Source organism: Triturus cristatus, chromosome 12 (genome assembly GCF_964204655.1).
Source record: "Triturus cristatus chromosome 12, aTriCri1.1, whole genome shotgun sequence".
Classification (NCBI taxonomy): domain Eukaryota; kingdom Metazoa; phylum Chordata; class Amphibia; order Caudata; family Salamandridae; genus Triturus; species Triturus cristatus.
In genome coordinates, this window is record NC_140595.1 from 28,607,164 (window position 1) to 28,633,360 (window position 26,197).

Genomic DNA, 26,197 nt, shown 5'->3' on the forward strand with positions numbered 1-26,197 from the left:
TACCAAACTTTTTTGCACCGCCGCACACTTGTTAGATGACAACTACACCACCCGCCTGCTGCCCTGGCTAAAGCGCGGGTGACTATGTCTTAACTGAAGCGACCTGAAACCTGCCCTTGGTTGCAGAGGAATACCCCCAGTGTATCTCTGGACCTGTTTCTATATGGTGCCAGCAGATGTTCCTCATAAAGGCCTAAGCATTGGTTTGGTGCTAAGCTCAGTGTGCTGCCGGCTGGTATTTTGCGGCTTCTGACATTGTCTCCAGATATATAATACAAGACCACACTACACCTACAACACGCCAGTACCAATGGCTTAACAATGCTGTTAGTTGTATAAGATAACTGAAGCCACAATTCTGGCTTCGCTGCGTAGCATATTGAAAATGCTTCCATTCTGAAATGGTGGGACTGTCACCTTTCTGTGTTGAACAATGCATTAAATGTCTCCCTTCAATGAATAGCAAGCTCACCCATGGCTTGTGCAGCTGGCACTGCATCGCAATGCAACCGATGTTCTACTAAATAACGTGGCATGTAGGTAGTACCATGTTAATGTTCCCTGCCTGACACCCCACAGAGCGCTTTGAGAACAGCCTACACCGTGTAAAGTTGTGCCTTCTAAAATTCCAAGCCGCACCCTGGACCGAGGGTCATCGCGCAGTGCACACTGCTCCTCACCGCGAAACCCTTCCTCGCACGCAGCGAGACTTGAATCACAGGTCCATCTTGCGTCCGGTCGATTCCACTTTACACTAACAAAGTGTGGGAATGAGGGTCCTCCTATGACGACGAGGCTGTCGGCAAATCTGCCCGCACGAGAACCGTCTGCAGGGAAACATATTCCCCAGTGATGGAGCGTTGCCGAGTAATCGTAAGACCCCTCGGGACAGCAGAGCATGGGAAGTGCAGTGCCTCCTGCCCCAGCACCGCGGTCAACTCCACAGAAAAGAACGTGGTGGGAGAGGGGGTGCGGCGCGGCCCTCCCCATCCCGCAACATCAGGCCTGCGTGAGCCCGAGCACAGGCCCCGCCCTGCTCATCGCAGCGTTGCTTGAAACAAACCCCAAAGCCAAATACATTTCGTGGGTTTCCGCCAAGCCGTGGTCGGTTCCCCCCACACGCACAACTTCGTGTGCGACGGCCGCCATTACTGCGAGCGAGCACATTGCGTTTAATTGCACGCATCAACATAATGCAAACAAGCGGACAGCCGGACACAGCCGTGCCACATCCAAGAAGAACCCGCTATGGTTTAAAGCTCCCTGAGGGGAGAATTACTTTCCTGCCTACTTCGAAACCAACACAACTAAAGAGAAGGTGGACCTCTCTGGAGCGCCCCACCTTTTCCCCACTGACCTGCACGAGTGCTAGTGGGGGGGGAGGGAAACAATGACCAACTGAGTGGTCACTCGCGACACCGATTGGGTCGATTGCCCAGACAGAACTGATATTGAAACAATTGAAACCTACATGGACAACGATTAAACTCGGGCGCCATGAGGCGGTCTTGAACAAGGACCGGTAGACAGCGAGTCACCAGATTGTCAATGGAATATTGATGAATTTTAGACAAAAGCACCATCCAAACTACTGAAATAAAATTGGCGAGAATAGTTTATACTGTTTTGCCCCACCCAGGGCACCCTGCCCGGTTACCACCAAGGCAGACGTACCGCAATGCCAACTGAAGGCAGAGTAAAACACAATTTCTGACCTAGAGCTATTCACGGTGACACATACCTAGAGACGCCCAGTATTGTGCAAAACTAGAATCAGCATACGCCCGCTCTACATACAGAAAGGCAGTTCTACGGAACACCTGACAATTGTGTGACTATATGCTGGGACTCATGTCAGGGGGCCACTTCCTTTTGCACCACACCTTGCTCCTGCCGTGCTGCCAAGCATAGTAACACCACAACTAACCCTAACACTCGTGCAAGCGTGATAATTCCGCCTATTCCAAGCCCTCAAAACTTCAAGAATGGCTTGGGCAGCTGGCAACAGTGATTTTAATGCCAATTGCATTATCTATGCCTGTTGGGTCATCTCTACACTAGACAGACAGCGCCAACTCGTGGCAGACTGTCCCAAGCGCCAGTGAGCAATTGAGTCACGTGCGGCGCACCAGCAACCACTTGGTCAAAATACATGATAAACTTTGTGCTATAATTTAGCCTTAGTGGCCGCTGTGTAGTAGGCCGCTACGTAGTAGCCGCTTAGTATTTTGCCGCTATGTCATTGCATCCCTGTATTCAATACAATAGGGGCACTACCCTACACGTCCATCTTTTGGCTTAGTCAATGCATCTATTTGCATCAGATAAATAAGCCACAATTCTAGCTGAGTTGTGTAGCCCACCAAGAGCTAGCCGCCCCCATCCATAGCTGCCGAGGTTTAAAAGTGACATTTAAAGGCCTATGACTGACACTTTCCTGCGAGCAAAATCAAACCATGAAGATGAGGAAGACATATCGATATCAGTAATTACACAAACATACCCATGTACGGTAGTCTATAGGCCATACAATTCCTAGCTCTGCCTAGTTGGAACATAGTGACCGTTACTGGTAGGCCTGGCTAATAGTAGCCCCACAGACGGGGCCACTTGCCACGCCCCGGCTCATGGCCCCCACTCATGAGCCAACCCATGCAAACGAAAGGACAACCGGCTGTAAATTGCTCCTTTATGTGGCAATCCCATCATAAAATCGTGCTCAGATAATGGCCAACATATGCACATTGGAGGGGGAGAGTTGCAGTCTTAAAGCAAACCTCTTTTGGACTGTGGGCAGTGTTCCATGTTTAAATACGTTAAGACTGTCCCCACTATGGTCCGCCCTGACCAAGGGGTAATGCAATTGGGAGCATGAGGCCGTAAGCAATGGGTGTTTGTATGTCAAGAAAACAATAACTAGCCACGCCATGAACCATGGACATACCCTTAAATGTCTGAAGGTCGGAGCCACAAGACCAATAGGGAGGGGAGCAGGGGGCTTTTAGTGCCCCAAGCTCTCCCAGGGACTGATGTCCCTGACTCGCCCGACCAGGGAACCTAGACACCAGGCGCGTGTCTGGCAGGGGCACCCTCGGATCACGAACGGTGGCCCGATGCACCAGCCGCCGCTGGAGGGCAGAGGCAGGCACTTAGCTCGGTCAGGTGAACACCAATAGACCCAGGGACCTGCCCGGCGCGCCCCCATGCCGAGTAAATTAAACCTTGTGCCTGGTAAGCCTTTGGCACCGCTGGCTGGCCCCCCATGTTAGCATGATGCATCCGCCGATGCCCCACTACCTGTGAGGGCAAATCAAGCTCAAAGTACGGGGGTGGCTGCCCCTATGTAATCCTAATGCTGCCCCAGCATAACGACAACGTAACCCTGGTTGAGGGCAGACTCACCGCCAACCATGCCAATTAGGGACCCGACGTGACACCTCACCACGACGGGTCCAACGCCAAAGATGCAAGGTCCCTCCCACTCACTGAAACCTGAAGGTCATCTCGCCAAATCGAGTTGTGGCAGCCGAGATACCACCTCTGACGCACTACTACCCATCTGGCCCCAGCACTCAATCTGGTGTCGAGGGAATGCAGTTACAACACGTGACGGCGGGGGCGGCCCAGACTCCCCTGGAAAAATCCCGGCGCTGAGGCGCAATGCCACCGCGTGCCTGGCGCAAAAGTGGTCAGTGGCAGAGAAAGTGCTTCAAAAGAAGAGAAACACTTTGCACGTTAACCCGCTGGGATAGATTACAAAGCGCTAAAGTGTCCCCTGTAGCGAAGACGGCACTCAGGAATCAACTATACCAAATACCGTGACACAAATGCTCCAGACCCTAGCGGTCGGCCCGGTGCGCAGCCCAGGATTAGCAGAATGGTGTGTGTCTCCTGTAAACCATGGGCAGGCAGAGGATCGCTCCAGCAAGAAGCTGACCGCAGTATAGCAGCCGCCACTGCGCTCGTTATCCTTATATCTTCGTCTTGAAAGAGTGAAAATGTACCTGGGCTGTTCGTTGGGGCAATGCTCAACTGCTAGGTTACTTGCACTACCGGCAGAGAAAAGTTGAGGTCCCACCCCTGGTATATTCTCCACCACATCTCTATGATGAAGAGTTCCCTCAGGATATTATCTTCTCGATTTGCCAAAATGCCCACATCCCTAAATTGCCATCGCTTCCCGTAACCGCGCACAAAAGGCTGGCTACAACACCCCCTGCTCTCACTCAAAATAGGCTCAAAGTGTCCTACTGTAAAAGCTGAAAATTCTCATTAGCTTAAGATGTCAGTTTGCATTTAATTGCACAGACAATACAGTAAACGCTTATAATAATAAACTGCCCCTGGGACCATAAAAACCGTTTGCTCCAGTTAAACCATTACCACCAAGCGCTGCAACCCCCTGCCCATAAACATACATCATGTGCGAGGGGGGGCCGCCATTTTCCCTGCCTGACCATTTGGGGTCAAACCAGGGACGAGCCAGAAATGCCCACCCTCGCAGTGAAACATAACATAACACCGGCAGCATTTGGAACAAGCATTCTTGCTGTAATAGTACGGAAACGCTGTAAACGATATTGTTGCTCCGTTCGGCGCTGTGGTGGCCGGACATTTCTGGTTGCAGCTATGTATGTATCCCCAGGCACCACCATAACAAAGGTGCCCAGAGATTGGAGCGTGTATCGGGGGAGCGACTTCACCTCCTTATAATCCGTAATCGGCCTAGACTATTCCGAACGTGTGTCTGCAGTCGGAAAACATCCCCGAGCACACAACACCGACACCCTTTCCTCCGTATACATTTACAATAGCCTAGGTGCGGGGAGGGAGCAGTGAAAAATCGCATCTCTCCCGATCCATAAATTGCTTGATTTGCAACGCGCAGCAGAGCCCCCCACCACCCCACGCGGTCGGGTCAGAAAGAGTCTTAGACGATCAGTGGGCCATCCCTAAGAGCCCGGGTGCCAATTGGAAATATACAGGGGCGTGGGCATGGAGGTCACGGCTCGCCTGCACAACCCGGAGCGCGCAGGATGAGATCGGTGAATGGGGGAGAGGTGTCTCGGTCCGCGAGCCGGCCAAGGGATGCACCCGTGATAAAATAGGATCAGCGTACCTGTGAGCATGCAAATGATAACCCGACAGTGGGACCGAACATGAGGGCCTCGAGGGCTGGGAATGGGACAATCTTGTAGAGCCAGGCGGCAGAGACAGACCAGGCGCACAAACGCCCGAGGCTGGAGCACGTGGCCCGATCGGCGCCGCAAACTATGGGGGGCTCCCCACTCACTACTGATATCCCCGACATAGACCTTAGTGAGCCCCCCCCACCTCGTGTGCCGCTCCCCCAGGAGCCCCAACTCTGCAGCCAGCCAGTACTGGAGGGTTCAGGCCCTCACCCGTCTTGCGGTACAGCCAAACCGCTATGTCCGTCTGCTGCTCCAGACCGGGACCCGGGGAGGGCCACCTGCGAGGACTCAGCAGCTCCGGCAGAGTGGTCCCAAATTGCTATGGGGGGGGTAGATAGTCGCAATCACCGCAAGCGCACCGATGCACACGATTCGCCAGACCCCTGGACCTGGCGTGCCAGACATGGTGTCCAGCAAAGACAACGAGCGTGTCCCAGACGGCGTGAGTGGCGATCAAAAGAGATGAGGCGAGCGGGGCGACAAGAGGTCGCCGGCATGGTGGGGGAGGGCTATATAGCCTCCCCCCACGCCCAGAGGAGTCCCGGAAGTGACGCCCCTCGCGTCACTTCCGGGCAGGATAGAGAGGGGGGGGGGGAACACCGGCCGGAGTCCCAGCCCCCCAGGAGGGGGCGGGGAGGGGTGACCGGTGCCCAGGCGACACTAGGGCGCCGACCGCTCTAGTGGCCCCCTGCAGGGGCCGCGGTCAGCGGCATTTCATCGGGTAGGGGCATATCAGTTGATGCCAATACTAGTGAGTGTGCGCCGCTCTGTGGGGGGGCTTCATTGCTCGCCTCCATCCACCTCACCTCCATCGTGACAGCACTACTGGACGATGGGTGCAGGTTCATGGGCAGGTAGCGGGCCCGTGGACGCTGTCTTACTCGTTGCTGGCAGTGGAGTGCTGTCTTGTTGCCCCACTCCGGCAGTGGAGGGTGGGGGGGGTCACTTGGTGGTGCGGCGACACTTCACACCCTTCTTCTTTCCCATGCCGATCGTGTGCTAGTGTGCGGCTGCAGGGTCTTGCCTTACAGGCAGCGGATGTGGGGTGCCTTGGATTGAGATTCCCCTCGGGGCACAACAGAGCTGCAGCCGGTGTACATGCTTGGTCAGGCCTGCTCGTCGCCATTGTAAAGCACTGTGCTCTAGGCCCACATACTTGGAAATAAGGCACACTGACACATTGGTATATGTTACTGGAACTGGCCCAGGGCCCAGCCCCTTTTATTACCAAGGTTACCTGACAGGTGTCGCCTGAGATGGGTGGTTTTAGAGTGTATATACCGCAACACTAAAACGTGCCCAGCAGGACGCTACAGACAGGTCTCGCTTTCGGACATATTGAAATGAACATTAGATAGACAGGCTGGGGTGTGGGAATTTAGGGGAGGACGTCGCTCTCTTCAGTGGAGCTCTGGGCAGGTCACTCTGAGGAGGTTACTTTGTTGGCCACATTGAAATTGGCATATTCCAGGGAAGGCTGTGCATGCTGGGATGAGGCCTTTAGGACATATTAGCGCAGTCTAAATTGGAATTCTAGGTTTGGCACCTTTGGCATTTTGATTCTGGAACACCTAAGAGCTGGAAATTTAAAAAGAATTTGTGTAAAAGTGTCAGGATTCTTCTGTGACATTGCAATAACCTCCTATTTGCTCTAATTATCATTCTGAAACGATTTAGAAAGCTCTCTAATACTTTTTAACATATCTAGTTTTTTTATTTGTTTGCTGTTTTAGGTTTGTTTCAGAAGAGAAAAACTATCTGATTTCATCGTCTTCCCATTATTTTTACCGGCCTGGACTTATAAAATACAGGACAAGCCGACACAAAAACACGGCCAGGTGGCAAACCTATTAGGAAGATCCCGGTCACCCATATTGAAATGGGTATATGCCAAGGAGGCTGTACTGGATGTGATGTGGCATTCAGGACAGATTATCGCATTTGTCATTGGAGCTCTAGGGAGGTCACTCTATCGGCCATATTGAAATGGGCATATTCAAGAGAAGGCTTTGCTGGCAGAGATGAGGCATTCAGTATACATTATCACATTCTTCATTGGCAATAGAGGGAGGTCCTTCTGTCTGCCATTTTGAAATGGGCATTTGCAAAGGATACTGTGCTGGCTGGAATGTGGCTTTCAGGAGATGTTATCGCACTAGTCAGTGGAGCTCTTGGTAGGTCGCGCTGTTGGCCATGTTGAAATGGGCATATGCAAAGGAGACTGCTGGCTAGAATGTGGCATTAATACAGCTTATCACACTCTTCAAAGGACCCTATCATGCCCATATTGAAATTGGCATATGCAAGGGAGACTGTGGTGGCTGGTATGAGACATTCAGGACTATCCTCACACTCTTAATTGGAGCTCTAGGGAGGTCACTCCATCGGCCATATTAAAATGGACATATGCAGGGGAGTCTATACTGGCTGGGATAGGCTATTTAGGACATATTTTAGTTATCGCACTCATCAGTGGACCTCTAGGTCACTCTGTCAGCCATCTTGAAATGGGCATAAGGGAGGCAGCTTGCCTGTGCTGGCTGTAATGTGGGAAGGTCAGCGGCCACTCTGCATTAGGGTGGTCAAGGTGTCCTGAAAAAAGATTGGGTTTCGCACAGTAGCTTGGGGAGAGGGTAGGGAGAAAGGGGGGTAGGGGGAGGGAGGGAACTAGCAAGGTATAATTAAAATATCATGATTATGTCTTTGCAAGTGACCTACATGGTGAGGACTTGAAATCTTCCCTCGCATTTCTTGGCGGAATGAGAACAAATCTGCTTCTTCAAGCGCCTATAAATAGTCCTAGAAGATTAGTTCAGTGGCCACCAAGGACCAGAGACAATGTGATTTCTCTGGCACACTTTAGAAGCCCTGTATGTGCCGGGAGGTCTGAAGCGGTCTGTGGGCAGGGACCGTCTGCACCTGTCCTTCCACTCTAGGCACTTGTTCCCAAGGAGAGGGGCATGGTTTCATCAAGCACTGAGGCTCATTGCATAACATTTGTAGTTATAAAGTGTATGTGCACTCCTTGGGGCATCTCAGCGCTGAGTAACGGGTGTTTCAGGTATGTAGGTTTTATAATCTCTCCTATCCCATTTGTTGCCTTGTCGCTGACTGAACTGAAGATGTAGTATTGTTAAACTCACATTTGTTGGTACTGTGAAGCATTATTTTGTGTTTTCTGTCCTCTTACTTAGGAAATTAACTCGTTGCGGAGTCAGAAACCGGAAGCACATGATTTGGAGAGTGAGCGAGACTGCACCAGAGAGAAGCTTCAGGTACTGCATAGCTTTATCACTCTGTTTTTATCTTTCTAGCTCTCTGGGGTGACCTGGGGGGCAGGTAGCGCTTTATAAAACTTCTAAATAAATAAGTAAATAAGGGATTCCAGCAGACAGAGGCAAGGGACATCCCGCTTGTAGGAAGCTGGCTCTGCACACTATACCTTACTTTGGTATAGTATATATGGATTCCAGTGGATCCCCAGAGGCTTTACAGAGGCTAAAGTAGATAATACCTTACTCTCTTTTGTGGCAGTGTGGTTGAGTAGTTCGGCTTATCAGAGGGTTGTGTTAAGCATTTGTTGTACACACACAGTCAATAAATGAGGCACACACTCAAACAGTAGCTCCAAGTCCAATGTTTGTTTACAAATATTTACTTTGTCACTTTAATTTTAGAACCAAGAAGAACTCAATTTCAGGTCCGTACCAGTTTAGAAATAGCAATACTTTCAGGGACACTAGGAATGTGTTTGCAAAATAGCAGTAGGAATATGTTACAATAATATTAGAAATACTTTGTGATGTTGATCAACGGTAGCAATACTTGGCAATGTAGAAAATAGACACTTAGTGCAAATAACAAGAAATACAATGTCATCCTATGGAAGGAAAACATTTATGCACATTTAACAGTTAAGTGCATGACTTACAATCTCAGTCTTTAGGGGTTTGGCCCAACACAGGCAAGGTTAAAGTGGTCACCAAATCTGCACCACCAGTGGCGCAGTGGCGGCCGGGTGCAGAGGTCAAAGGTGGTGCCTGGTGCCCAGTGTTAGTGTATGGAAACTGGGGGTGATCGGAGATGCATGGTTTGCAGGTAAGTACCCACGGTTTCAGTGCACAGGACCCTGGGGAATAAACAAGCACAGTGGGGGCCACCAGGCAGTACCAATCATACACCACCAGCAGCACAGGGGCGGCCGGGTGTAGGGTGCATAGATCACGTCGGCACCCAATGCAAGCTGATAGAGAAACTCGGTTTCACAAAGAGGCTGCAGGCTCGGGCCAGGAGGCTGGACGTAGGTGACCAAAGACTGGGCAGGTAAGTTGGGATGTCGGTGGACTCCTGGGCACCATCAGCTGGGCTCCCAACATTCAGAGGGCTGAGGATGCAGGGGTGCCTTTAGAAGTATGAAGATCTTTACCGGGGCAAGTCGCAGTCAGGGGGACCCTTTGTGATGAGGTTGCAGGCTTCTTCGGCGAGTCCAGGAGAGGACAGCCACCAATGGTTTTGAGGTCAGGATTGCTGCGGAGAGTTCACTGGACCGATGGGCCACTCAGACGTCGGGTGCAGAGTGGGCTGGACTTATGGATCCAGACGGCAAGGGATCCCGTCCTTGGTGTTGGTTTCTTTGTGGACAGGGCCGCTGTCCTCTGGAGTTCTTGGTCTTTAGGAAAGGCAGGCAGTTCTCCCAGGGTTGTGGAGGCTGCTGGGCCTGCAGGACGCGTCGCTTCTTCAAGCAGGTTTCTTCGAGGGGTGCAGACAGGCCAGTATGAGTGGGGCCAAGTCAGTTGTCGTCTGGAGTCCTCACTGCTGCACAGCTCTTTGGTCCTTTTTCTTCTTTAGGTCACCAGGAATCTGAGGATCAAGGTTCAGGGGTGCCCCTAAATACTTAATTTAGAGGCGTTACATGTACTGGTAGATAGTAGGCAATGGGCTACTTACCTTTAGGGTGACTCACCCTTTGTATGTCCCATAATCCTGTGGGATAAAATCCTTCCATCCAACATGGGGAATTTTCTAAGGAGGGGGTCACATCAGCTCTGGACATCATAGGGGTGGTCCTGGCTGAAAGGGGACACACCTCTCCTGCTTACTAATTTTCCAACCGACCTTCCCACCAAAAGTGGAGCTTGATGGGTGGGGGTGGCATCTCCACTAGCTGGAGAGGCCCTGGCTAGCATAACAAAGGGCAGGAAGCATTTGAGGCTCACTGCCCTGAGTGCTGTTCCTGCTTGTGGGTGGGTGCGAAGATTGAATGGCCTTGAGAATTCATTGCCCCCCTGCAATCTTTTACCCCCTCTTTCCTGAGCGTGGGTTGCAGAGGACTGAGGCTGATGCAACAGAGGAAGACTTCAGTCTCTAGTTAGCCGGAAAGCAAGAGAAATGGCACAGAAAGACATCAGTCTCTCGCCACTTTCAAACCATTCTGAGTCCAAATCAGAGAAGTGGAAGTGAGACAGCCGCCTCTCGCCAGACATCTGCCAGGCACAAACTGTGAAGATGTTTGTTTTTTAAAGTTTGCTTATTTAAATAGCGCAGGTTATCACTGTGAGGTTATCCGGGCGCTGTCCATAGCCACAGGGAGATTAAGTGATTTGCCCAGAATCACAGGAGGTTGCGCCGAAGCTGGGACTCGAGCCCATTTCCCCAGCTCCCGAGTCAGCAGCTCTGCCCACTGTGCTACATCATCCCCCCAACTGCTACTCCTGCTCTCCGCTGCTGTTGACTCTCCAGCAACAACCATCCTCGACAACTTGCTGACTCCAGGCACCCCGCTATCCTCCTACATGAGATCCCCCTCAAGAGCATTGACCAAGCAGACCCAGCAGTCTCCGATGGTCCAATCTTAGAAAGATGGATTCGGGCGTTGCCTTCACTTGGGCATGGAGTTTCCTGAGTATCCATACGAGGTGACCTGACGACAACTGTTGATGTAAGTGGAGTAGCGGTGTTACTATTGCTGTATCTGCCCGACATCTTTGACACTCTGCAATTAACCTGGCCTCCAAGGAAACATTCTAGAATGGATCTAGCCCTACGAATGCCGCATTAGACTGGGACAGAAAATAAGCCCGAGCACCAACAAAAAAAGTGGCCCATATTAGCAAATCAGATAGCTAAAACAAAATGGCCCAAAATTGCAAATAGGGCAGTGTTGAACTTGTAAATTCATGTTGTATATGAATTTTGCAAGGCATACATTTGTGGTTGCTGCAGACCATGTTTGTGGTAATATCAGGGTATTTAACAGTAAAAGCCGGCCCTCCTGGCTATATCAGACCAGCCCATCGGGCTCTGCCTGATTGTCCAATAGGCCAGTCCTACTCAGCCTTTAAGGCAGGACAAGCCTCATCCGTTGTAGGTTCCCCTCATCACAGGGTTGTCATACCCCAAGGTTTGGCCATCTCCTCACACATTTCTGCCTCACCCTTTACTGGCCCGCATTAAGACCTTCAACATAACTTGCCACAACTACGCTGACATCTCACAGATCATTGTGAAACTGAAAAACCAGGAACATCTGCACACCTCGGGGCGTGACCACGGCCATCGAACTACCAACCAATGGAATCTGAGTAGCCACTGTACAAATAACTCTTGCAAAACTGAGATCCAAAAATGTGGAGAATGAGATGAGATTGGCAGCCTATCCACAACCATCTGATCCCAAAACCAGACACCTGACCGGTGACATCAAATGGAGCAAAAAATCTGGGAGTGGTGAGATGTCAGCCTTTCCCTTGTCCCCCTAGCGAACCTAGTCACGAAAAGTACATTCAGTACCACACACGCGCTACAACACATCTCACCTCATTAAGGTTTCCCTTTACCGTTAGAGGCCACCGTCACTCTTCACACATCTTGTCTGCGTGACGCAATCAATCTGTACCTTAGGTTTCTGAACACGGCATAGAATCCGGAGTAAAGGAAAATTTCCGAGCAAGCGTGAAGGATAATACAATTCCATTAAGGACACATAGTCAAAGATTTTGCATTTAACTTTCTTTACTTTCTCACAGCAGCAAACACAAAACGACATATCCCATGAGAGCAGTGTAAAACCATAACACACGAGCTGTAACCAATCATAATGAACATAGCTGTATGTGTTCAACCAATCATAATGTCCACAACAGTATATCACTGGGCCTCATCTTCCTATAGTCCTCTTTCTTTGTGCGAAAGGTAGCTGCAGAAATTAGTCATCTGGGTATCAAAGAATCTCTTGGCTTCTCTTCGTTAGCTGCAAGAACAGAAAATGATTAACGTGCCACCCAAATTTGATATGTATGAGATAAAGAACCGCGTGATGAAAATCGTATTAGTTAAAAACTAAGAACAGATAAGCTTGTAAAACTGCTACTCATGAAAACATACCTAATAAAGAATACTGATACTGACGCTGAACGTGATCTGCCTCCTTCATGGGAGGGTTTCTTAATGAAGAAAAGGTGAGATAATCTTCGCCTCCGAGGCTTAACAGAATTGAAATTTTCCTTGATGCTAGCTAAGAAATGTTTCATTCTCTGTCAGGATGCAGAGGCTTGATTATGCTGTTCAAAGCCTACTTACCACCGCAAGCCTAACTGGGAGGTTGGTTAAAAGTAGAACCTCTTAAACATGGAGTCAAAAGACCAATTTGCTGCTCGCAAGATATCTTCCAATCGAACACCTGATGTGTATGCTTTTGATGACATTGCACTCCTTGTCGAATAAGCCCCAAACAGGGAAGTATCGATGCAGGCCTACTGCATCACCCATCTTACCCATCGAGCCATAGTGGGTGAGGAGGCCACTTGATGTGACTTCGTAATTGTGATCAACAGTTGTTTCACTCCTCTGGGGCGCATATCCCGCAACACACTTTTGCAGGAACCGCACCACATACAATTTGGGTGAATCTTGGAACGCGAGGTACAACACTGACCATGTATTCGTTTTGGTGCAGTTGTAAATCGAAAACATAACTCCAGCCAGAGTAAAAGACGTACCTGTTAGATCCAAGGCACAGACACTCGATACCCTTTTGCATGATATAAAGCATAGCAACGTGGTCAATTTGGCAACTAAATGTTTTCTAGTGAGTTCAGAGTTGTCTGCCCATCTCATTGATAAACAAAGCACTTTGTTAACCCTTTCGCTGCGGCGGGAATTCTGCCGCAGCGCTGGGGGGGGGTTTGGGGGCAGCGCGGTGGCGCGGTGCTCATGACGGAACCGCTCCGTCATGAGCCGCGGTTGAGCTGTGCTCATGACCGAGTGGTTCCGTCATGACTCCGCCCACTGCGCTAATCGCCCGCACAGGCGAGGAATTAGCGCCGCGTGGGGGACGCGGCCGCCAATGGCCACAGCATGACGGAACCACTCCGTCATGAGCACACGCCGACCGTGGCTCATGACGGAGCGGTTCCGTCATGAGTGGGGAAGGGGTTAATGTCCCAAGTCTGGGTGTACTTAGTCCTAGCCAGCCCTGATGTCTTTCATCAACTTGCATATTAAGGAAAGTGACCCGATAGGCTTACCTGCAGTTGGAAGGTGTCCAGCTGAAATAGCTGACCTGACTGAGTTGTCAATGGAGTATGCTCTACCTACCTCTGCCAACTCAGCAAAAAAATGTAAGACATGTACAATGTCGGCCCCCATGGTCGTTCCACCCGCCAACTGTTCCAGGCAGACCATGCCAACTTGTATCGTTTCTGAGTTGTTGATGCGCAAGCTAGTGACATAAAAGTGGAAGCTAGTTCCGAAAGGCTTGTCAAGCTCCATTTTTGCCCGATATTCTTCATGCCATCAATGTCAAAAGATCTTTAATCAGTGGATGAATTTCTCCCCCAGTCATTGTAAGATGTCCTTAAACGTTGGAAGAATGACAAGACAGTCGATCAATATCTCGAGGAGAAGCTGGAACCTAGCCTGGGATCTCCAAAGCGGTGTCACTAGAATAAACTCTGCTCACTGACGCTTAGTCTGAGTCGCCAATCTGGGCACCGTGATGAATGGAGGAAAAGCATCAATCAGCCCCTGGCACCAATCCTGAAGAAAAGCATATTCGGCGGAGGTTCTGGGTCCGGTCTCCAGGTGAAGAACTGAGGAACTTATGCATTCATTCTCAATGCAAACAGATCCCTGGTTGGCAAGCCCCAGTTTTCGCAAAAGAGATGGAAGACCTGGGAATGAAGCCTCCAGTCACTGGGGTCTGCAAGAAAACTCGAGTTCCAGTCTGCCACTGTGTTGGCAGTGCCCAGAAGCTGAATTGTTGATACCAAAATCTCATTGTCCATGCAGTAGTGCCAAAAATCCTTGGCTATCTTTGCTATAGTCCTCGATGTTGTGCCCCCCAGTTTGTTCACATATTGCACCGATGAGATGTTGTCTATTCTCAACTAAATAGAACACCTCACTCAATCATTCACCAGGCTGCGAATCGTGTAGAAGCCCGCCAGCAGCTCTAGATAGTTAATATGTAGATGGAGCTCTTCCTGGGACCAACGTCACCCTGTCGAGAAGTCCCTGCATCTGGCACCCCAGCGGCTGGCATCTGATTTGATCACTACATCCGGACCGATCTGAAAATCACCCAGCCTTTCCACGCCTCCATGTGGTTCAACCACCAACTCATCACTGTCCTGGCCTCTTCTGTCAAGGTTACCTCCCCCGAGTAAGATACTCCCATTTGGTGGTCGTAGCGTTTCAGCTATTGCAGTACTGTGCAGCAGTCCCAAAAATATGGCTTGGATTGAGAAATACAAAAGCCCTACTGTTCTTGCCAACTGGCGTAGCGAGATGCGCTTGAATGTTATAAAGGCTCTCGGCTCCTTCTGTATCCGACATATTTCCCCTGGGAAGGAGCAGTAACCCCTTTCTTTAGGTCACCCTCACCATGGGCCTTTCGGGACACCCTTGTTTTGACCCAGTGGTCGGCCTTCTCCCCTAACTCCTGAGGAGAGACCACTAGGTCCACTAGGCACTGAAGCAGTTTCTCATATGTACAATTACTCAACATATGCTCCTTCGTCAACAAATAATAGAGCCAATCATATTCTTGCACCTTACTGCCATTCAACCAGCCACCAATTGTATTGACTGAGAAGTCAACAAAGTCTACTCAGGATTGACACATGGTTGTGCAACTCCCTTAACTTGACCCTTTACTACCCTTCATTAGGTCATAGGACTCAGCTTCTTCCTCATCAAGTGTCAGGAGTCTATCCCTGCACTTCCCGGAGAACAACTCCCACAGTAGAGAGCCCCAGCGTCTCTGGTGTAACTTCCTCATCTTACAAGCCCTCTCGAAGGCAGTAAACCATTTGGTGATCTCATCACCCTCAACATATTTAGGAACAATCCCTTTGGGGATTTTTGGGATCAAGTGTTTCCTCCTTCTCCCTATGTTTTTTTCTGCCACCACTCATGAGAGCTAGACCCATCTCAGCCCTTTATATTTCTATAGCCAGGATTTGGGCTTCAATGGCTGCTCTTTTGGCTGGTCTTGAAAGATATATGTCTTCTTCGTCTTGTTCTTCTATTTATCTGTGCCTGGAGCGGCCTCTAGTTCTAGAGATTGGGTAGAGGTTTTGGTTTAGGTCCTCACCCTCTCTGATTAAGTCAGGGGGGCTATCTCCTGTGGAACTGACTACAGTCCCATGGTCAGTGTCATCATCCTCCTCTGGGGCGACAGTGGCCCTTTGCCAACTGGGCTCCATCAAAGTCTTCAGTGGCCTCCTGGAGGCTTGCCTTTGTAGGGTCTGAGCCAGTAGCAATATTATTGGCTTCACATAGGGTCCTTAAATGCTGCATGCTAAGCTTGAGATAAGGGGTCAGGTTGAGTTCCTGCACTATATCCCCTGGGCCAGACATTTTTAGTACATTTGGGACCTTTTAGTTTTTTTAATAAAATTGTGCAAAATATTTTGGAAGACTTTAACGGACTAACTGACAAGTACTCTTTTTACATTTCTAATACAATGGAATGGGGGACTTATCACAAGACCGTAACAGTTGCAATTAGAAAATTTAGCAAAAATTCAATAGTTGACATATGGCAAAACTGATTCAGAACTACTGTCAATTCTGCATTTCTTAGTGAAAACACACTTATGACCAAGTGGTATCAGCAAATGCAAGTCTGAAACTCCACCGCTGATCCACCGTTGTAGGAAGCTGGCTTTTTATGTAGTGATGCCAATGTAAGGGCACACCATGCAAAAAGTCCAGACAACTTTTATTGGTTGTTGGAACCGGCACTGTCTGGATGGCTGAAAGGATGCCCCAGCCAGGCAGAAGGCACCGCTCCCATCAAGGGCAGGCAATTATACACACTGCACAACCTGTGCTCTACCTTGGGTAGCTTGGCGCTGAGCAGTCGGGCGTCCTTCAGAAGCAGTGTGTAAAGCAAGAGCACAGCACACAATAAATACTCTGCACGACACAAAAGAAGAGAGACTTCATACTTTAAAAAAATGTTTTATTAAAGTTTATTCATGCATAATACAAAGTTACACAGGTTGGCAGATTCAAGGCATCAGTACAAAGAATGAAACAATTGGCAGTGGTACAGTGAGCTTACATTGCTGCAATAACAGAGTCCCAAGCAGTCCTGGAATGACAAGGCCAGAAAGCCAGGTTGCAACCTACGAAGGCAAACATGAACAGGGCAGCGTGCCAACCCCAATCCATACATCAACCATTATTAAGCGATAGCAGATACGATGTAAGCGGCCCCCAGATGTCCCTTGGCCTAGAGGCTGCAGGCAGCTCCTCCGCATAGCAAGTAAGCTGATCTCGACAATATGTTAAGTCATGCAGCCACATGGTTGCTGTAGGAGCTAATCGGCTCTCCCAACAGAGAGAAATTCGTCGCTTAGCCATGAGCAAGGTAATGGATACGAGTTTTTTTATTAGAAGGGCGCACCATAGTCCCAACTCCCAACAGGCACAGCCGCGGATGGCAGTCCAGCGGCTCCTTAATCATCAGACCAAGCCCTCTGACCACCTCACCCCAATACGCAAATACCTTTGGACATTCCCATGCCAGATGATAAAAGCCTGCCCCAGGCGCACCACATCGCAACAGGCATCGGACTGGCGGAGCCCGAATTTACTCAATTGCGCCGGTGTATAGTACATCTGATGCAAATACTTGAAGTGCACCAGGCGCAGGTTGCCATTCAGCGTCAAGTGGCCCGTCAAGCTGCAGCCATCCAGCCACTCCCCCTCCGTGAGAGGTTCCGGAAGTACCACATTCCAATTGTCCAGGGCCCTTGTCCCCACTAAGATCCCATCCCTCTGGGACTCCTTGTAGAGCCTGGTCACCAGCCGTGCTCTAGAGGTGGTCATGTAAAGCAGCTGCAGCGCCCCAAGTGTCGGCGGTTCAGAGGGGAAGTGCGGATTAAATGCACGCATGGCAGATGGCAATCTCGCATATACAAAGCGCTGCATGGCCGAGACCTCGCCACGGGCCGCTAAGTCTGCTGGGGTTATAAATTGACCTCCCGGGAACACGTCCGCCATGACGCTGAGTCCCATCTCCGCCAGCGTTCGCAGCGTACCCGTCTCCTGAGTCACCGAGAGGTCCGAATGATGGAGCAACGGCATATTTGGAGCATAGAGCGGTAATCTACCCGCTCGCTGCCCCAATGTCCGCCAGGCGCCGGCGGTGGTCTGCACCGTGTCGAATTCCCCCCTCTCATATATCGTATACATGTTTACAATCATCGCCTTAAGGGGCAGAGGATGGACCGCGCACGCCTCCACAGCCACATGCGGGATGAATGCAGGGTCATGCTGCCAATAATAGGCGTTCTGCGCCTGAGCACAGAGGTAATAGAGATAAAAATCCGGCGCCACAAACCCACCCTGGGCGTATGGTCATGTGAGCGTTTCCCAGCGAAGACGGGACTTCTTCCCTCCCCACGTCAGCATAATCAGGAGGGAGCGGAGAGTGTCAAAAAAGGACTTGCTAAGCCGTACCGGGATGTTACAAAAATAATATAGAAAGCGCGGAAGCACTATCATTTTCATCAAGGCTATGCGATCTGCAAAGGAGAACGGCAGTTTAATCCAACGAGCCACCTGTTCCTCCAATCTGGTAACCGCTGTACCAAAATTTGCTTGAATGACCGTCTGCGAATCTCTATGCAGCCATATCCCTAAGTACTTAACAGCCTCCAACCCCCACACCAACGGGTACTCCATATCAAAAGGCCGGGTGCTATCGGTAAGAGACAATACAGTGGACTTGGACCAGTTGATCCCCAGGCCAGAGAAGCGCTCAAATCGAACATATTCACGGATAAGCGGCGCCAGATATTGCGCTGGGTCGCACACATACAGCACCATGTCATCCGCATACATGGAAACAGCCAGCGGCCGCTGCATAAAACGCAATGCCGACACGGCGTGCCGCTGCCGCACTATGCAAGCCAGGGGCTCCAGTACAAGCGCAAACAGCAGGGGCGTCAACGGGCAGCCCTGCCGCGTACCCCGGTAAATCGCAAACTTGTCAGAAAGGTGACCATTAATTCGTACCCTGGCCTCCGGCTTGGTATACAGCAACCGAATCCAGTTCGTAAACACAAACGGGACACCCGATGAAGGAGTGCAATCATATAGGACCACGCTATAGAATCGAACGCTTTGGTAGCGTCAAGTAGCACTGCCACTGCCGGGAGCGCGGGGGTCAATACATGCATAACCGCAAATCTGGTACGGAGGTTGTGGGATGTGGAGCGAGCGGGAACAAACCCCGACTGGTCCGGGAGAACCATAACCGGAAGCAAGAGTTGGAGCCTCGTGGCCAACACCTTTGCCAATATTTTAACATCAGTATTTATTAGAGACAATGGGCGGTACGAATCTCATTGATCAGGTGGCTTATCAGGCTTCAAAAGGGCGACCACCAGCGCCTCCCAAAGGGTCGGCGGCAAACACTGGGTCTCATAGGCCTCCTCATTAAGCTGCAACAGGCATGGTGCCAACTGGTCAGCATATTCTTTATAAAATTCAGCCGGCAGCCCATCAGTGCCCGCTGCTTTACCACCAGGCAGCGCCTTGATAGCATCTTGTATTTCCCCTAGTGTTAGGCGGTGCATCAAAAACTCTTGCTATCTGCGCGACAACCACACCAGCGCGATATCATCTAAATATTGTTCTAGTTCATCCGGACCAGCCGTAGGCCGGTGACCATACATGTCAGCGTAATAGTCAGTAAATGCTCGCAGAAAAGCGTCAGCATCATGCCGGACCTCCTCCTCCACCTTAATTCCCTGTATCACATGCGCCCTATGATGCGGATCAAGAATGCGGGAAGCAAGCGACCTCCCCGGCCTTCCGCCCTCTCCATAATATCGTGCCTTACTTCGCCGGGAGAGATGCCTAACCTCTTGATCTGCAGTGTCGTTATATGCTGAAATTTTTCCTTTTATTTGCGCCAGGACGGTTGGGCTAGGCCGGACACAATAGGAACGCTCCAGATCCCCCAGTTCCCTCTCCAGTACCCCTATAGTGCGACGGAGAGACTTCAAGACACCAGCCTGCAGACAGATACATTCCCCCCGAATGGTCACCTTAAAGGCTTCCCATAGTTTTCCCATTGTCGTAACCGACCCTGCATTCACTGCGAAGTAATCCGTTATAGCCTTTCGAATCCCTTCTTTAAACACCGGGTCCAACAGAGAGGAGGACTGCAAACGCCACTGGAAGGGGGGCGGGACCCGCGAGGGCATCACCATATCCAGCACCACCGGGGAATGATCAGACAGTGTTCTAGGTAAATGCCTTATCTGTACCACCCAACTACAAACATCCGGTGTCCCCAGCCAGTAGTCTATACGGGACCAAGCCTGCCGCGCATATGAGTGACATGTTCCCTCCATGGCCTGAGGGTGCCGCTACCGCCAGACGTCAACCAGCCCCAATGACCTCATTCCCTCTCGCACTGCACCCGGGGCCCTCCGAGATGGGTAGACCACCGTGGTTTTTCTATCCAGTGCAGGGTCAAGCACCGCATTGAAGTCCCCACCACATATAATAGTCGCAAAAGAGATATTGGAGAGTTTACTCCAGAGAGTGTCAAAGAAACCGGGATCATCCGTATTCGGACCGTATATATTAACAATAGTCAAAGTTGTAATATAAAGTGTGCCCTGAGCTATGATGTACCTGCCTTCTGCATCAGCATCCACCTGAAGAGGCGCATAGGGAACATTTTTCTTGACCACTATCATAACCCCCCGAGCATACGAGGAGTAGGACGCAGCCAGCCGCACCCCCGCCCACCCAGCCGCAACCTTCAGGGCGGACTGCTGCGTGGGATGCGTCTCCTGCAGCAGTGCGATCTGCACATTATGCCTGTCCAAATAGGCGAGCACCTGCCGCACCTTCCTAGCATTGTTAAGCCCCCGGACATTCCAGCTCAGCCAATTAAGGGTTGACCTGTTGTCAACTACCACAGCAGTGTATTTCGGGACATAGAAAAGCAGCTGGATAGCAGCCACAGCTGCAGCACCACATAGCATGTATCCTATGAATCTGCATCAAGCCAACATATTGAATCATAGATCCCCAACCACCCCATCCCCCCACTGCGGCCAGCAACCGCTGCCGCACATTTTCCCTTGTGTGAACCAAACAAAAATAGGACAATCGCAATCTCCTAACACACAATGAACAGAGAGCGAAAAACATCAGTGCCCCAACAATGGTGCCAACCTGGCACCTACAAATACCCAAAACTGTGCGGGGAATTCCCATGTCAGGGGTCACTAGCGGCTCCTGGCCCCCCGCTTAGGCGGGGTGGGTCGAGCTGGAAGAAGAGTGAATTTGACAACAACAAAAAAGAGAGTGCAGAACACGGCCATAGCTACCTGGTAATATCAGTAGGCGTAGGGGAGCCTTCCAAGCGTGCCCCCCACCACCACCCCGAGGCAATCCCACGAATCATTTTACATATAAAGGGCATTAGCACAGCAGTTAATACATACAGTAAGGAACCATAAAACATCAGAACAGCAATAAGTGGCTCAGATACCCTAGCGCCCCATGTTCAGTCCTCTGAATCTGAATGTCCATTGTTCCTGCCGGTCGGCTCCTGCCGTTCCAATCGACGGGTGTATAGCATTGCCTCTTTTGGGGCCGTAAAGATGCGCGCCTTTCCTTCGTGCTGTATCCGCAGTCGGGCCGGGTACAGCATGGCATATGGAATTTGAAGGGATTGCAGCTTTTACTTCACATTCTGAAATTCACGGTGAGCCTGCTGCACCACTACGGTGAAGTCTGGGAACAGTTCTATTTTCATTCCCTGATAGTCAAGCCTCCCCTTTTCCCTGGCTAGGCGGAGAGCCACGTCCCTATCTCTATAATTGAGGAGTCTGGCAATTATTAGTCGCGGCTGGGCACCCGGGACGGGTCTAGGAGCCAGGGAACGGTGAGCGCGCTCTACAATAAACACCTTGGAGAAGTGTTCAGCGCCCAGCAGTGTTGTGAGCAGCGACTCCACATATAGTTCCATGGGACCAGTGTTGGTAGTTTCGGCCACCCCAGTAATGCGCAGGTTGTTCCGTCGGTAACGAGCTTCAATGTCCTCACTTCTGGCCTTTATAACTTCAAGCACTTTCTCCATAGCGGCGCATGAGGTACCCACCGCCTCCATTCGGTCCTCCGCCGCTGAAATGCGGGTCTCTGCCTTCACAATTTGCGCACCATGTTTATCGAGCCTCGAGGCCATACTGTCCATGCGGAGATTTAGTCCATCGATTTTTGCATCTATAGTTTGAAGGGTTTGGTGCATAGTGAGCATCATTTGCTTCAGCCCTGTGGTCGGGCCCTGTTCCAGTTCCGATTCCAAACTAGGGGCGGCAGGTGCAGGAGCTTTAGTACTTGTTTTAGCTTCGAACTGAAGCTTACTCTGCTGCTTATCCGTGTGACCCATGCCTGCAGCGCCCCTTAACCAGAGAGGGAGGGTTGTCGCCGAATTACGCACCTGCCGCTACTATGCACTGGGGCAGATTCACAGTTAAGGCTGTGCAGAGCAAGCTGGCGTCCCACAGGAAGGCAGGCAGTACAGGGCACAATGATGTCTCGGCCCACACAGCCCCAATCCAAACAGTGATCATCCAGCCCAACCGGGGAGCAGCCACTGTCCAGTTACCGCATTGGGGTTACACACCTCAACAGAGCCAGATCGCGTTTCCCTCGCTGGCCAGGCGCACTGAAGTTTCCCCAGCAGGCCGTGAAAATGTCCAGGGGGCCCCCTCAGGCCGCACCGCCCGCCACCTCACCACGGGTGCAGCGCGCCCCAGATGCCCCCAGCCAGCGCTCACTCACCAGCGCCCCAAGTCGGGCCTCGCTGCCCAAGTCCGCCGCCGGGATCCGGTCTCACTGCAGGCCCCTCCGGCCCACCTAGGCCTCGTCAGCGGCGACGGTAAGTTCCAGCTCACTGGGCCCAGAGATCGTCGCTGTCCCCCTGAAGCGATCCGCTCTCAGCAAGCCCCTTCAATCGGCACCTCACCTCACCAGAGCGCCGCCAGGCCGGACAAGGCCCAGCACCAGATCCAGGCCGCGATCCTCGCCACGGTGTCTGAAGCAGGAGTCCCGCAGCGGCCTCCGATCCCGGCAGCAGGTTGTCAGCTGCCCCACCCGGCCGCAGGAGAGACACCACCAGGGCCACCAGCCACCACGAGGCAAGATGCGGCAGGCACCCCGCAGCCCAGGGGAGCCACCAGCAATCCTCAGCGCGTGAGCGCTGCCGCACGCCACTCACTATTAGACAGCGCAGGATGTTCCGCAGGCGGGGCTGCCAGCCGACTCCCCACGCAGCCGTCATTTTCCACTCAGCGCGGGCCGCCAGCACACGCTCCGATTTCAGGTGAGAGAGAGATAGCGGAGCTCGTCAATCTATCCACCTGTGTAGTCTGGGGCTTGTTAGAGCCAGGTAGCAGCCATCAGTGGCCACGAAAGGCGCCGATATTTGCGGATAATAGTCGGATAGTCAGTTCGACCAGCAGAGCTGCACTATGGCGCAGCCATCTTGCTTCAGGCTCGCTAGCGCCCCCCAGAGACTTCATACTTGATGTTGAGAAATGCTGCTTATATTCAACACACACAGTAAACATTGCAACTTGAATATCATGGAATCTGGGGCATAAATCACACTTGGTAATATTACTAGCAGTACTAGGCCTAATTCATGTTGATATGATTTCGATAATATGCACCCATGGGAAAAGTCCTATTCTAACCCCCACACGCCACCCTTATCCAGTGCAACATTTTGTTCGCCCCTGGCCCACCCTCACAATCATAATAAAGCAATTTCACACTGCTGTAGGGTGCACTCTGGGCTACAATTGTATCAGTAATATGTACATACACAGAATTAGAACACCTAGCAGCACAGCTGGACGAAGCCACTGGGGTAAACCCACTTTTGAGAGGTAAAGTGCTTTTAGCACGAGAGCAACATATAAACCAACACCGCCGACCAGTGTCGTGAAGCACAGACAGTCAGACACTCACTTTGTACCGCTACGCAATGCAACAGGTTCGAGCCGATCCGTATGGGCACTGTAAAACACATATGCACCCGACACCCTAATGCGACGCCTCTCATATCAAACAGGTCAATAGATAACACTCTGCAGATCCCGTGGCTCCAAGCCTTCCGCCACCCTCCAGTTCACCCCCACTGTCCCAGACACCCCAGATGGAAGTTCATCAGCCACTCCCTCCGGACACAGGGCTACTCATGGCTGAGGTCACACCTCATCTGGGTTCCCCCGAAAACAGGTGGGTATAGACAGTAAGCCTAAACAAGAGGTCGATGTGAACAAAGGCGGGTCCTGGCGCCACTCAGGAAGTTCACCAACCAGCTGAGAAGCAGAAATGGGCTAAGAGCATCCATTTGTTACAAACAGGGGTCCACCAGGGCCTTCTGGCACCAGCCCAGTTCTGCAAGGCAAAGGGTGGGGTCATGCAGGCTCTTGACCTGCCCCCGAACTTTCTCAGAAGCATCCCTCGGACCTAATCAATTCTTTTCACTCCTACCTGGTGCCACAAAGTCTTTGGAAGGGGCAGCTGTGGAGAGGGCAGTTGGTCCACTGTGATGGGGCCAGTGAGGTAGCAAGCAATTAATGGGAAACAACACACAGGTGAGCCTCTCAGCTTGAGGAGGCACCCCATCGGTTGCACGTTGATTCGGGCTTTGCCCTGGTAATCTGGGCACCGGGTATGGGGCACAATGAGATGAGTTGCACCAGGCACCTCAGGTTACACGAAGTAGAGTTGCAATTCCGTACCTCCCTGGAAGTGAGGCACTATGTCTGGCACATCTTGATGTCAGTTGCACCAGATGACTCCGGGCACACACACGAGCGCAAGTTCTGAAAAGCCTCACGAGGCAGAATGACACTGCAATGGGTGCCTCCCCCGCCTTCGAGGGTTGCAACCTGTAAATCGGACACAGCACGCAATGAAAATGCAGTCTGCGTGGTGCATGAGGGAAATGTGGCACAGTTGACGAAGCAGGCCACTTTGGATCTCGCAACCAGTGACTCTGCTCACCAATAACAAGAGGCTTATGCCTGCCGAGGCCCCTGCAGTACAGGAACTACTTCGCCGCAGAAGCTGGCAACTTCTTGAGTTCTGCACTAGCGACTCCGGTCTCCTGGCACAATTCTGTAGTTCCAGGCTCACACCACCCTGTTCTGCTTTCATCAGGCGATGTGGTCACTTAGAGGGCGCCGCTCTCCAGATGTCACCAGGAGATGGTGTGGGCAGCTTGGAGGAGATCTTTGCTATCCCTGAGACCTCCGAGAGAACAGGAAACCAGCCAATTGGTCCTTGGGAGCCCACTTCAGGGTGCCACTCATCAGCAGGTCATTGGTCCAGGCCAGTCACTATTCAGAAAGGCATGTGGACCTTTTCCCGGGCATTTATCCCCATGTGCACAACAGAGTTCTCTGGCAATGTGCACCGCGCAGACCAGGTTCTCCAGTCCTGCGTCCCCACAAGCGGATCTCTCCTCTTGGTGTGGTGGCACTGGGTAGTTCTACTCCATTTGGCCTTAGAAGTTTGGGGAAGATTCAAAGGGTAGTCCTTTGAACAGCAGATGTGTCCCCTACATTTCGGTCCTGTCTGCCATAAGGCTGCGAAATGCAGAGGCCAGGTGCCGCAATCTCTGCCCGCCCCATTATTCTGCCAAACCCGCAAGTGGCAGAGGTCGGCTATCTCAAAAGCATGCCCAATGGTTTATGGCTATCGCGGGTGAATTCCCATATGTGCTCCCCCGGCTCCTGGTGTTGACCGGCAGCAAACACCATGGCACAAAAAGAGCTTGATACATAGAAATGTCCATGTGTAAGTGCGCACCCAGGCCGCAATAGCAGGCCTGACCTATGTTTACAAACCTCATGTCTGCACCACTTCCTAACGTGTTTCAAGGGTGCTCGCACTTTCACACTGCAGTACAGTGGGAAAAGACCAAGAGCTTTAGGGCTCCACACGAGCAGCAGGCCCCGTCCAGGTTGGCTCACCCGTGGGGATGCTAACCTGAGTAGGCGACATAATGGGTAGGTGAGTCCCGCAGTGCATGATCAGTACCATGTCCCTTTACTCGCCAATGCCGTACCCGCCCTGGTATATGGTGTACATTTTCATCGGGCACTCCCGGGGACGACACTTAACCCAATCGTGCGAGCACCCTGCTCCTTACCCAGTCAGTGTTGACTGTGTGCCACAGGATTCAAGCTATTGATCCCCGGAACAGCAGCAGGACTGAAGCCTGCTCTGCCATTGCTGATTCACCCTGCCGATCTACTCTGACTCTAGCGAATTGCTTGCTGAAGGAATTCCCTGACAGGTGCCACTTAGGGACACTTACAAAAAGAACTACTCTCCAGACTGGGCTGTAAATACAACCCCCCCCCCCACCGCACGCGGTCCTGATGAAGACCCGCAGTGACTACCGAAAGGAGCACCTCTAGGGTTGAAACGTCGACAATACACCA

At 51.4% G+C, this 26,197-nt stretch overlaps 1 protein-coding gene across 2 annotated transcripts in view; it reads left to right on the plus strand.

Annotated features, from left to right (window-relative positions):
• Positions 1-26,197, plus strand: part of HOMER3 (homer scaffold protein 3) — a 288,001-nt gene that overhangs the window by 247,230 nt on the left and 14,574 nt on the right. For both annotated transcript variants that reach the window (XM_085639959.1, XM_085639960.1), the window contains exon 8: positions 8,387-8,467. In XM_085639959.1, the coding sequence (XP_085496085.1) occupies positions 8,387-8,467 (81 nt within the window). The remainder of the gene's footprint in view (positions 1-8,386; positions 8,468-26,197) is intronic.